The following is a 12,750-nucleotide window of genomic DNA, read 5'->3' as shown; positions in this document are numbered from 1 at the left end:
ATTGCAATTGTAGGAAGGCCTTGGATTTCTGCTACTAATGTCATTGTAACTACAACTATCTTCTCTAGATGCTTGAGATTTTTCTTGTAAATAGCCAGTTCTGCTGTTCTATGATGTAAAGATAATATTTTGGCCTAAATTAAAAAAGAAAAAGTTAATCTGCTTCCTGTGCAGGAAAACGTCAAACATTTTCTTCTCAGTTCTCTTTCTGCTCAGATGTGGCCTGTTTAGTGAGTGCTATGGGAGGGATCTGCCAAAGGTCAAGGGTAGAGGGTTGGAAGCTGTCTACGCTGAGTTGAGTGTGGTGAAGCCAGCGAGGCTAGGCTTGGCTTGGAAGGTGTTCATCTAAGTGTGCAGAGCAAAGTAATTGGGGAACCCTCATGAATGAGCCTTGTGTGTGGTTTGCAGAATGCCAATCCATTAACTGGCCAGTCAACCAACTGGCGTGTTGCCCAGTTCCATCCTTTGTTGAACAGTACATTACATAGTAGTTATACTACCCAGATGGTTTACATTAGTAGAGCACTAATAATCATATTTTATGGGAAAAAAATGGAATAGAAGAACGAGGGGTTGATTTTTCTTTATCAAACCTGTCTTGCATGGAGGTGCGATGTACTATGTGTATTTCCGCTTCCTCTCTCCTTTCCCATAGTTTGTATCTATAGATTAAGTGACATATGGAAGGTACTGCTAGGTGGAGAGAGAAATGTGAAACAACCTGGACCTCCAAGAACCTGTCCAAACTAGTTCTTTAGTTGGTCTTTGGAAGATGGTTTAGTGGAAAGGGAGTTTCCCATGCTTCTTATGCACCTGGCTAACAGTGGCCTCGGGCTGCTTCTACTGGCTGGCACCCTTCTACCCACTGCATTTAACATATCTGTATTAATTGAAATTCACTTAAGTTTGCTAAACCCCTGGTTGTCTTTTGTTCCTTCAGTAGGAATTAAGTAAAGAAGTTTTTGGTGGAAATAGGATTAAATGTCAACAGAATTTATACAGATGCAGGGTGTGCTTGCTATAAATTGGGAAGTTGCATGCGTGCGTGCTTAGCAATGAAAATAAAAATGCACCTTCATCTGTAATCTGACAGAACAATAGGGAGCAATGTGCTTTATTCTGTGTGAAAGTGTTAAAGATGACAGTTAGTGGTAACTTATTAAAAACTTCTCAACTTCCCTCATGTTGACCACCTGCCCTTTATCACAACTTTTAGACAAAATAATAAATTGTGATCAGCAAGGAATACATGCTTTTAGCTAAGAGTTGGAGGGAGTGCTGCCTGAGTAACTTTTAACTTGCCAAACTGTAGTAATCGTACTGTGGAGGAAGCAAGTCTTTGTGCATGACACTGAACTTTTGAGTTGTGCTCTGGGTTGTTGCAGATGAAAACATTTTGCATCCTAATGTGCTCATCCTGAGCATTGTATATCTGACGAAACTCATTAGCCACAAAGTAAGACTAGATAAAATGCAGATGCACAGGGGTTCTGGTTAAGTCTGCAGTGCCCAGCCCATCATTTCAGAGGTGCATGTGGCTACTGATGAGCTCAGGTTGTGTCCCTTTGCTGGGGGGGGGGAGCTGGTTGCTTGGTAATGTAGGCTTGGTGTGGGGCTCCAGCAGACTGAACTGTTCAGCAAAGGAGACCAGCCAGAGATATCTGGGCTGCCTGCTGCCTACCCTGTACTGCAGTGCTGGGACCTGTTGGTAACCATTGGGATCTCCTTGGTTATATATTACTCTCAGATTAGCCCTTCCTGTCTCCAAAGGAGTTGGGAATGAGTGTTTTGGGTGTACGAAGTTGTCAGCTTGTGGCTTTGACATATGGAAGACTGCTTTTTTTTCAGGTTAGGAATGTAAAACTGTTTCTCTCAGAAGTTAAAAATGCACCACTTGGATGCTATTTGTATGTATATAACTTCTCCTTCCAAGAGCAGACAGACAAAATTAACACTGAAGTCTCTTATGCTGACCCTTCAAACATTGAAATGTTAGTCAGTAAGTGTTTCTTTCATAGCCCTCAGCTATGTTTTACTCCAACTTCTGAGAACAGGACATTCTAAGATAAAAGTTAAGCGAGGAAGATCCCAGAACATTTTAACACATCTAAGATGTAACTAAGGCTTGATGGAAAAATATTTGTCCTAAAATTTCAATAAAGGTACTGGTGTTCACTAGAAAAATATGAGGTGACTGAGAGGCAAACTGCAGTGTCCTTGTTACGTGAATGGCAGTTGTCAGGCTGAGATGTGTTCAGTCAGCTGCCTCCAAATGTGCCTTGAAATTTTGCCCCTCTAAAACAATTGTGGTTCAAAGAATAAATGGGATTTAGTCTGTGCGTGCCCTTACCACAACGTCTTGTCATATAAATGTACTGCTGTAAAATGAACGTGTATTTTTAGGTATAGCCAACTGGAATGCAGAAGTTGTATGAAAAATAAATATGCAAAACAGATAAGTAGTATGTAATGTCTTCTGCAACTGAGGGCTCAATATGAATAACTACATAAACTTTTGTTAGCAAAATTCTTTAGTGAAAATGATGCATGGTGACTGGTAATTTGTCTGAAATAAGCTACAGCTGTTAAATATGAATAACATCCCTATGCCAACAGCTAAGATGAAATCTTGTCGTGTTTAATATATTGTTCATTTAACAGCAGCTATTTAATACTAGGTGCAACAATGGAAATGTCAGTTGTGATAAACAAAAGATTCATCCCGAATGTCAGAGGCTAGCTTGACTTATTTAATGCCACTGAAGTCCAAGAACAGCACCCATAGATATTACTTTAGTGGTGACATGAACTGCTAAAGATCCTACAGGCGTCTCTGTCTCAGCTCTGGTGGAGCTTAATTTTCATATGGGTCACACAAGTATCTGTACATAGAAACCCCTTAGAAACTGCTAACTTCTTGTCCAGGACAGAGGGACCTGAATCAGTTTTGGATCTGATTAGTTACAACAGTAACATGATCTTCTTTTTTCAAGGGTATGGATGCAAACTTTTGCTAACGAGCAAAACTCGTTAGACTATTAAAGTTAGTGGGTAGGGATGGAAGTCACAGTCCACTAACGGCATTCGTCTTTTTGAAGGTTACATATATACTACCACTCATAGTCACATGAAAATGGCTTGTGAGATTTTGCTGTATGTGGATGAGTAGCTATGCTTTTAATTTTCAGAAGTAAATTTGCTTATGGTTTAGCTGATTTCTCTGTAGTTCATTATAGCTAATTAATGCACTTTAAAGAGAACAAACCTGTTATGACTGAAGTATAAAGCTACTGCTGTAACGAATAATTTTTCACTTTTGAACAGAATGTGAGACTGAAACAGGGAGGAGGTGGCTTTAAACTATTCCTTCAAAAGACAACTACCAAAAGCTATGCTTATCTATTCCAGATTGCCCCTGCTGAAGGACCAGATGCCAAGCTGAGAATGGTTATCATCACTGGACCTCCAGAAGCTCAGTTCAAGGTATAACATATAAAAACTTGTCATTCTGTAGTGGCCTTTGGACTCTAAGGAATACTGAAAACAAACCACTTGGTTCCAAGTACCAGTCTATTAAGAATTTTATAAACACTTGATTTTTGCTTCCCTTTTGCTGAAAGTTATCTCGTATGAATGAGTAATGCAGTACTATCAGAGGCCACATTCTGGTCACCTGAAAACTGGTGCAAGTTTCATGTAGGTTAGAATCAAGTCTAGCATGAAAATATGGCCATACTACATTCGTGTTTTTCCCTTTTACTTACAAGCACAATAGTTCAGTCTTTCTAGTCTGTCTTAATACATACAGTTCAGTGTATTTAATTGAAATAACAAAGCCGACAAGACGAGAGACTGAGTCTTACCAGGTTACTGTTGCATGCCAAATGGAAAATGCTTTTTGGATAGCTCTACAGATAAATACAGGATTTCTAATTGTATTTCCACTACAACTACAAGGAGATACTCAATCTGATTATCCCATTTGTGTTCAAATTGAGTTCTGGAGTGGCCTTTTCCCTTAACTGCCAAGGGATAAATCTAGTTATCCCAAAAGGAGTTGACCATTTTAGGAACGATGCAGACAGCTCAGTGAAGCAGTGCAGCAGTGGCTTCATCACAGATAAGGCTCAGAGCAGGTAGAAAGTTACCTGAGAGTTCATGTGCTAGCGTCATTCTCTTGCCTGTTCTTGGTTTTGTCTTTATGTTTTTGCTTCAGGACATCTTGCAAGAAGGAGGTGCACAAACTTCAGGTATATCTATAATCAGTTTCACTAATGCCTTTAGGAGTTTTGGAGCTGTACCAGGGCAGGCATTTTGCAGTGGTAATAGTGAACTAGATACACATAGGATTAATGCTCAGTTACCATATACATTTGAGAAGCCACTGAAGGCAAAGCATCATTTAGAAGTTCTGCCCCCTTGAGGTTTTCTGTGTGCATGTGGGCTTGGCCACATGGTATGTTCCACATATGGGGTGCTCTTGTGACCTAGGAGCAGCACAAGGTCAGATTCTGGCTACCTTTTCTTTCCATCAGGTACCACTGCATTTACTCTCCAGGAATAATAGAACAAAATAGATTATAAATCTATAAATATATATATTAATCTATTATAAATATATATAAATATATATTTAAATACATATATTTCTAAATATATATATAAACTTATATAGATTTATGATAGAGTATTAGCCCTTATCCTGACTGTTAACACAGGCAAAGGCTTGACCTCAGGTGTCTTTCCTAAAATAGACTTGACGCCCACAGAGTTATTTTGCCAGCTTTTCTCCTCAACCTAGATCATGCAAGGAGGAAAACCTCTGTTTTCTGCAGCCCATATATTGGTTAAAACCACATCAGTTATTCACTTCTCTACACTTGGGCTTCTCCCTGCAAGGAGGAATCAATGTACTAGGACAGCTGATGTTCCTGGATATTCTGGTGTTGTTAAGAAGGGTTATCCCTTGGGGCTCTCTTCAGCTCCAGTCCTTGTAGTCTTTTACTACTCTTTGAGCAACGTCCTCCTGACTTAGATGGACAGAAGCGGATTCAGCCCTTTCTTTTATCACCACTGTTAATGTGAAGCATGCTTTACAGTCAGAGCAAAGCTTCATTAATGCTTAAACTCTGCTTAAGAAGGGTCTTCTCTGTCTTTGAGAGTAAGGTATTGCTTGGTAGGCACCAAGAATCTGGGTGTGTAACACCTTGAAGAGGGAATAGCTGCTGCCCAGATAAGTAACTTGGAGAGGTGGCGTCATCCCAGAGCCTGTGAGTTTGGCATCCTTTCCCTACTACATTGTATTCTGCTGGCTGATTCATGTCTGTGGTAGCTGCAGTGGCTGCACCCCTTTCTTTCCCAGCTGCAGTAGCCTGAGGATGTTGTGGTATGCAGTGCTATTACTAGCAGGGCAACGGGAAGAGAGTATGCCACTATTTACAGCCTCTGTTGCAGTGCTCCCTACAGTTTAGGTGTACCCATGACACCAGTATTCAGAGATTACCATGTTGCCTTGGACCTTAGACATGTGCAAGCAAAGTGGAATCTAGTCTAGTCGGTGTACTTCAGCCTCTATTTTACTATGAAGGAGCTGCAGCCCAGTTAGATTATTTTCTTTCCTTAAAGACTCTTTCAAGAGCCAAAAGATTTGGGATGATGGAAGTATATTTATGACTTTAAAAAAGTCAACATCCCACCTTGTTCTATGATTCAGTAGTAATGCATGTTTCCTACAGTACCTCTCTTACTGAGCCCTCCAGCCTGTGCAGATTGTCAAGGTGTTACACACACAAAAAGTGTTGCTATTGAAATGAAAGAGCTATGCTGGTCTCTAACAAATTTGGAAGTAGTTTCAAAATCTCCAGCTCAAGATGATGGCTGGGAGCAGTATTCTATCTGCTCTTTGCAAACCTTTCTGAAGTGTTTTCCTGGAGAAGGAATTTCTGATTCTAGGGCTGATGATGGTGCCAGAATGTGTTAGTTCTACTGAGTTCTCATATGGCTTTTCTGTGTAGTTACTTTCAGCTCCAAGGTCACAAAATGCCTTTCATCTTACCCATTCTAGGGTAGTATGAATTTTTGGCTTTTAGGAGATGAGCTAGAAATAAGTCAAAATAAGCTGCCACTACGTAAAATAATTATCGCATCATACAATCTTCTTGGACTTTACATATTCCATTACAGTAGTGGCCTGTAAAATGGTTGTATTTAGCATGTATGCAGTGACAGGCTGGTGAGCATGATTTAAAGAAGGTGACAAAAAATCTGAACTGGAAAGGCTTTGTGGTCCTACACTTACAGTCTTTTCAGAGCATCTCTCTTCAGTACCTCAATAGAAATGTTCTTTTGATCCCTCTAGAAGATGCAGGCTAGAAGATTGGTTACCATTTATCACATTCATCAGATTATTCACAGATCAGTGACAGGGAATAAGGATATAAATGCGTTTAAAAATCAGCAACTTTCATCAGCTTAGTCTCAGTGGACATTCTTCTTGCTACCTGGCACTTGTGTGTTCCACAGAAAAGAACCGTGTGCTGCTTGGAGTAATACTGATCCCATGGTGCTGTTTAGATCTCATTTGATTTTTCACTTTAGAAAACTGAGCAAGCTCAGATTTGTTTGTTTTTACACAATGTGTTGTAATGGGTTGTCGAAGGGAGGTGTTTGCTCTAACTGGAGGCTTTATCCCATGACTTGTTTGGGGGGGGGGGCTTTTCTCTTCCAGTTTAACATCTTTAAAAGAATGGTTTCCTGAGGCAATTAATTGCATTCTGTGCTTCTGGGTGTAATAAGAAATGCTTCAGTCAGGCAGTTTTTCTCTCCACCACTCTTTACCGAAGCGCAATGATTTCTCTTAAAAGCTGTGTTTCTTCTGAAAAGCAGAATAATGATTGCTGTGAAACTGCTCCATGATTCCTGGTTTGTCATTCAGTCTTTAAGGCTGGGCAGTGGTGCTTCCTAGTTTGGTACAAAGACTTCTTTTAAAGAAATAGTTACAGCATTTTATTTTTTTTTTTTTAGGGAAAACACTCTGTCAGGGCTATGTATTGAGAATTCTCCTTTCTGTGGGCTTTCTTGCTGGTAACTGGATTTCAGTAAACACATTCTCTAACTGAAAGCACTTTTGCAGGCTCAAGGCAGAATCTATGGAAAACTTAAAGAAGAAAATTTCTTTGGACCTAAAGAAGAAGTGAAACTTGAGGCTCATATAAAAGTGCCATCCTATGCTGCTGGTAGAGTTATTGGTAAAGGAGGCAAAACAGTAAGTAGCTGAAATAATACTTGTACTGTTATGTTTCTTATTTCGGTGTATCTGTATGTATAAGGCTTAAACATTCAACTAACTAATACCTAATCCTAAATTAAAGCAGGGACTATTTTCTTTGCTGTACTTATTAAGCTTTCCTTTCTTCTACTGAGGAGTCAAGAGAAGCCAATCTCTAGCCAATACTCTTAACAAAAATCAATAGCCAGAGTCAGATCTGCAGGGCTTTATTGATATAAATGTAGTTCTGCTGTTTAGAGTGAATGTTACAACTCAAGACCTGCTTCTGTGAACCTTAACTTATGCCAGATTTAGCCAAAAGATTTCACTAATCTCATTTAATAAAGATTAAATCCACTGTGCCTGAAGATGGCATTTCTGGTCACAACTGAATGAAAGCATAACTTCTAAAACATTGGTAGGAAATCAAGACATATTCAGACCTCAGTGTTACAAAAACCTCTATTTTTGCTTCAGCTTAATTGATGGCATTTCTTAGGCTTAGTTTATTGCTTAAAATAACATCAATCCTGAAAAGGTGCCGGTACTCCAGTATTCTCATATGGTTGTGAGTTAGGAGCTGGCTGATATTTGCAAAGAAATGGTTCAGTCTTGGGTCTCCATCCTTGAGTACAATGGGATCTTGAAGTTAAGTGTCAGGAGGCAACATGGCCTCTTTCATTGCCTGCAGTGGTGAAAGGGCTTAAGGGCAAACATCTCTGAAAAGCTGTTCATCTGAACCATTTTTATTGAATAATGCTATGTGTTTCTCAAATAAAATGTGTGTAAACAGGACAAAGATTTTAATTCTCCTTAGCACTATGGAAGCTGATAGGTTACTGAAAATAATCTGGATACTTCTCAGTGATCTGTTTGGAGTTCTCCATCTTGTGGAGGTTTTTCAAGGAAAAATATATAAATACTTTGCCTTTTTTTTTCTTCCCTACATTACACACTGGATGAGTTTTCTGACCTTAAACTTGTAAGCTTAACTGTAAACACTGTGGCATCTATTTGCTTTTTTTAAGTCGTATATTTAACACCTTCTGTGTGTTGTATTTAGTCTTTAAAACACTTCCACAAACCTAGAGAACTGGGTGCTAATTTATGTTAGAGACACAAGAAGGCTCATCTTGCAAAGCACACACACACGCTGCTGCACAAAGATGGTTTCTGTTAGTGGGCTTCTTTTTTTAAACCATAATTTAGAGGATGTTGTCTCTGGTCAGCAGTATCTCTGAGGTTTGGTGGTTATGGGATATGTTTGTTTACAATTTTCTACTATCTATTTATAGGTAAATGAGCTTCAAAACTTGACAAGTGCAGAAGTTGTAGTCCCTCGTGACCAGACACCTGATGAAAATGATCAGGTGGTTGTGAAAATAACTGGTCACTTCTATGCATGCCAGGTAGGAAGAAATGGAATGAACTTGTGTTGCCTTGATGTTTTCATGATCTTTCTTTCCTATCAATGTTCAGAGCCAAGAAGACTCTTATGATACAGAAGGCACTGATTGCCAGGCTGCTGTAGTTGTCTTGCTGCAATAAACTTCCCACGTGCCTGTGAGAGTTTTATCGCAATATTGCACTGTTACATATGTAAAACAATCTTCTTAAATTCTCCTATTGATATATATAGACTCTGGCGCTGCTAAAACTTTTAAAGCAAAAGAAAAGCCAGGTTGTGGTGGGACTGAAATTTGGATGGGAGATAAAAGGCATCTCATAATACCTGGCAAGGACTGCATCTGTACGTGCAATTTGTCCACATGGCCCAATCTGTTGATTTAGTATCATTAAGAAAAGGATCATAAGATTTCTTCCCTCACTTAACTCTTAGTTTAGACTGATTCCTTTTGATACTTTGCTACAGGTGGCTTGTAGTTCAGGAAGAAGGTGGGGTGGCTGGTACTCCTTAGTCTGACCTTCTGGATTCCCTGGTGCATAAAACAGTTGTCCACTCTCTGTTAAAACAGTGGGTGTTTTTATAAAACATCAGTATCTCCAGAGGAGTAAAATGCAAGTAGCCTGTAGCCCAAATAATCTTGATGTGGGTAGCTGCCTTCCTATGCTCATGCTTTCTGTATTACTGATGTGAAAACTGACCATGCAGGTAGTTGTGCTAGGTGGAAAAACAGTTGAACTTTAAGTTGTGCATCATGACTAACCCAAGTGTATTTTAACTAATGAGCAACCTTGTCGGTACGAGGAACTTGGTTATTCCAGATTTTCTTACTCCCAGTAGCACCTATAGTCGGTTGTAGACAGCAGTCACTGGAGCATGGCACCATGATGGGTTGTTTCTTCTTCTTTCTGTCCTTCAGCTTGCTCAGAGAAAAATTCAGGAAATACTGGCTCAGGTAAGAAGGCAGCAGCAGCAGCAAAAAACATTGCAAAGTGGACAGCCTCAGCCAAGACGGAAATAAAGGTTTAGGAAATGGCCCATCAGAGACAGATGCCAGACCAAAGACAGACTGTGCGACAGAGAGACGGGTGGTGAGCACCTGTTGAAGTTGTATGCAGAAGATCCACCAAGCCAATCACCTGTTCGAGGACCAGGCAACCGCTGAACGCTGTCTCTGAGAATGTATTCTTTAGGCTCTCTCAAACTTTTGAAACCCAGCTTTAAAAATAAGGACCCCTTCACTTCCCTTTTGTTCTATTCTCACAATTTAACATAAACTCGTTAGTCTTTTTTATTGTTCTTATTATTCCCCAACAATTTTAGAACTTGGTTTAATGAAGCTTTCTCTTCTGAGTTCACTGGTTTAAAAAGTAAAGAAAAAACAACAAAAAAAAAAGAAAAAAGAAAAACAAAAAAAGAAAAGGCATTGCTCTTATAGGTCCAGTTGTCAAAGAACAACCACATTTGGCGGGTGGGATTGCGGGTGGGCTAGGGTTAGAGCAAGGGAATCGACAAGAGTTTAAGTGTTAGTCCCAACGTTGAAACAAGTGGCATTTTTTAAAGAATTTGGTTGCATTTTTACATAACACTGCCATGAATAACCTAAGGGAAGTGTTGAATGGTGTTGGCCAGGGCATAAAAAGATAAATATGCATTTTTACTAAACTACCTCAGGCATTTAGTACCTCAATGAGAAATTGTTCCTTTTTTGCTTTTTTTTTTTTTTGGTATTTTGTATACTTTATAAAGCTTAATAGTTCTTGAGCATTTTATTTTTTTAAAAAAAAGACTAAAATTTGATCAGCCACCAGCCAGGAGTACTTACAGACTTATCGGGGAAAAATATAGCAGAGCACTTCTAGCTGCTGGCTGACGGGAGTAAGGTGGGTAAAAAAAACACGGCCTCAGGTTTGCTGAGGGCTTCAACACCATCATTTGTCTAAAGGAGAAAAAAAAAATTCAGTGAATGTTCAAAAGCTAGTGAATGATGCCAACATTCTGATAGCAGCAATGCCGTTTAGTTTTCTTTTAAGATGGGATGAAAAAGTTTGTGACGGTACTTTATTGGGAACAGGACAAGGAAGTGATGGCAAGAGGCTGGGGTTGGGGGAAAAAATTTAGAAGGCTGCAAGAGGCTGAATTTTTTTTTTTGTGCTACTTGATTGAATGCATGAACCCTTTGTGCCTTTGACCATCACTACCTAATAATGCTACATTTAACCATTTGCAGCCCATTTGGACTTTGCCATTTTGTTCAAAGAGCAAGCTTCATCTTCAGTTTGATAGAACAGTTGATCTGCCGGAGCCTATTTGGGGCCAGGAGGGTCTCCGCTGTCGGCAGATCACATCATACTGCTTTCAGTTACCACGATGGGGGAAGGTCAAACAGTGTTTGATCACATAGAAAGATAATGAAAGGCTAAGTTTACATATCCAGCCGCTGTTATGGGCCACACTAAGCCACTTTGAAGGTTTTAAAAACTATTACAAGTTAAACAAACAAAACCAACCACCTCTCTAGCCTGGCTTATAATAGATGCAGCAGGATTTATGCACGTTCTGCAACCAACCATTAGAGGAGAAGAAAAAAAACCCAACAAACCTAAATGTCAAAAGGCAGGGATAACAGGAAAGTTACCAAATTTTTGAATTTCCAAATGTAATTTGAATGATGATTGTGGTAATAGTGACACATTCAAGTTTCTACAATAAACTTCAGTCTACCTCAGTTTAAGAAAAAGAAAAAACTAAGTATGTGGCAACACATGGTGCATAAAGACTGCTGTGTGTGTGTGAGTGTGCGCGCGCGCGCCTGTGTGTGTGGTCGACAGAGCCATGCTATTACCTCTGAACCTTTTTTTGTGATGTTTTTTGTGCATGAGATGATCAGAATCACCATGCTGCACTGATTTGAGGGGCACAACGAGCAAAAACATTTGTTTCATCATTTTGTTATCTACCTCTTAGGTTCATGTTGAAATAGAGGCATTACTACATAGACTAGATGATTTTCCCAAAGATCATTGTTGTACAGATTAGCTAATTTTGAAAATGGTCTGAAGTGGTTTTTTCCTGCATCTCTTCTTTACTAATTGGTTTAAAAACCACAAACTTATGTTGTAGTTTTAGCAAAGAGAAATGAGTTTCTTTTTTTCCTTTTTTGACAGTGACCTTCACCTAGCCTTTAGGAGGATAATGTTTTTTGTTCTTACAATGAATTTAAAATTACTGAAGTATGAGAAGTCATAGCGTTTTAATTTCTGTTGAGGCTTAAGTCAGTCCGACATTCCTTTCTTAACATTTGAGAAGGATTTGACTTCATGATTTTCCAGAAAAATGACTTTACATAGGTGCTGCATTTACATCAGCTGATTTAAATACTGTCATCTCTCGTTAAATTTCTAGACTTAATATGGTAAATCATGTTTTTCTTTTCAATTGAAACTTGGGAATATGGAGTATTTGGGAATAGCTAGAAAGTAAATACTGTAAATGATTTCAATATCCACAAAGTATGGATCATTTTTCATCTGTAATGTGCCCCCCAATGCAGCTCCACTTGCCAGATGCCTCTGAATGGAATAAAGAGTTTAACTCCTATCATCAGATAAAGTCGTGTGGTGTTTTTTTAAGTTAATGAGGCATAGGGACAGACTGTTTCGTGGTACTTTGGTTGAAGGTGGTTTTTTGTCCGTAATAACTGGATAAGGATGAACACTCATTCACAGATATTCATTCCATAGCTACCAGGGCAGCCAGCAGCCAGGTTATAATGTTTGTACTTCCTAATGCAAGCAGTGACTTCTGTCACTTCTAGTTTATCTTCCCCCTCCCATACAACAATGCCATACAGTCTGTAGTACAACCTGCAGTCCATGGTTTCAGCTTCATGCAGCTCCCTGAGGCTGGTTTGCTGTGGGAGGGATGTGTGCTTGACCGTCCTGACCCAGGGCAAACAAGAACGAATCTTTAACAGGTTTGAACTGAGAACTGAATTGCAGTGATTTCTGGGGAGCTGGGCTTTACCCAGATTACTTTTGGCGTGCTCAGCATGATGAGGCTGTGCAGTCAACATGGC

The 12,750-nt window shown here is 39.4% G+C and overlaps 1 protein-coding gene across 3 annotated transcripts in view; it reads left to right on the top strand.

Annotated features, from left to right (window-relative positions):
- Positions 1-12,284, top strand: part of IGF2BP3 (insulin like growth factor 2 mRNA binding protein 3) — a 115,702-nt gene extending 103,418 nt beyond the window's left edge. For all 3 annotated transcript variants that reach the window (XM_062622528.1, XM_062622527.1, XM_062622529.1), the window contains 4 exons: positions 3,409-3,483; positions 7,133-7,264; positions 8,563-8,676; positions 9,592-12,284. In XM_062622528.1, the coding sequence (XP_062478512.1) occupies positions 3,409-3,483; positions 7,133-7,264; positions 8,563-8,676; positions 9,592-9,693 (423 nt within the window). In that variant the 3' untranslated portion in view covers positions 9,694-12,284. The remainder of the gene's footprint in view (positions 1-3,408; positions 3,484-7,132; positions 7,265-8,562; positions 8,677-9,591) is intronic.
- The last annotated feature ends 466 nt before the right edge of the window (positions 12,285-12,750 follow it).

This window comes from Pezoporus occidentalis, unplaced genomic scaffold (genome assembly GCF_034315485.1).
Source record: "Pezoporus occidentalis ecotype Australia unplaced genomic scaffold, CSIRO_AGI_Poc_V1 ctg243, whole genome shotgun sequence".
In the NCBI taxonomy this organism is placed as follows: Eukaryota; Metazoa; Chordata; class Aves; order Psittaciformes; family Psittacidae; genus Pezoporus; species Pezoporus occidentalis.
Note: the sequence above shows the minus strand (reverse complement) of the source record. Positions and strands in the feature narration are given on the sequence as shown.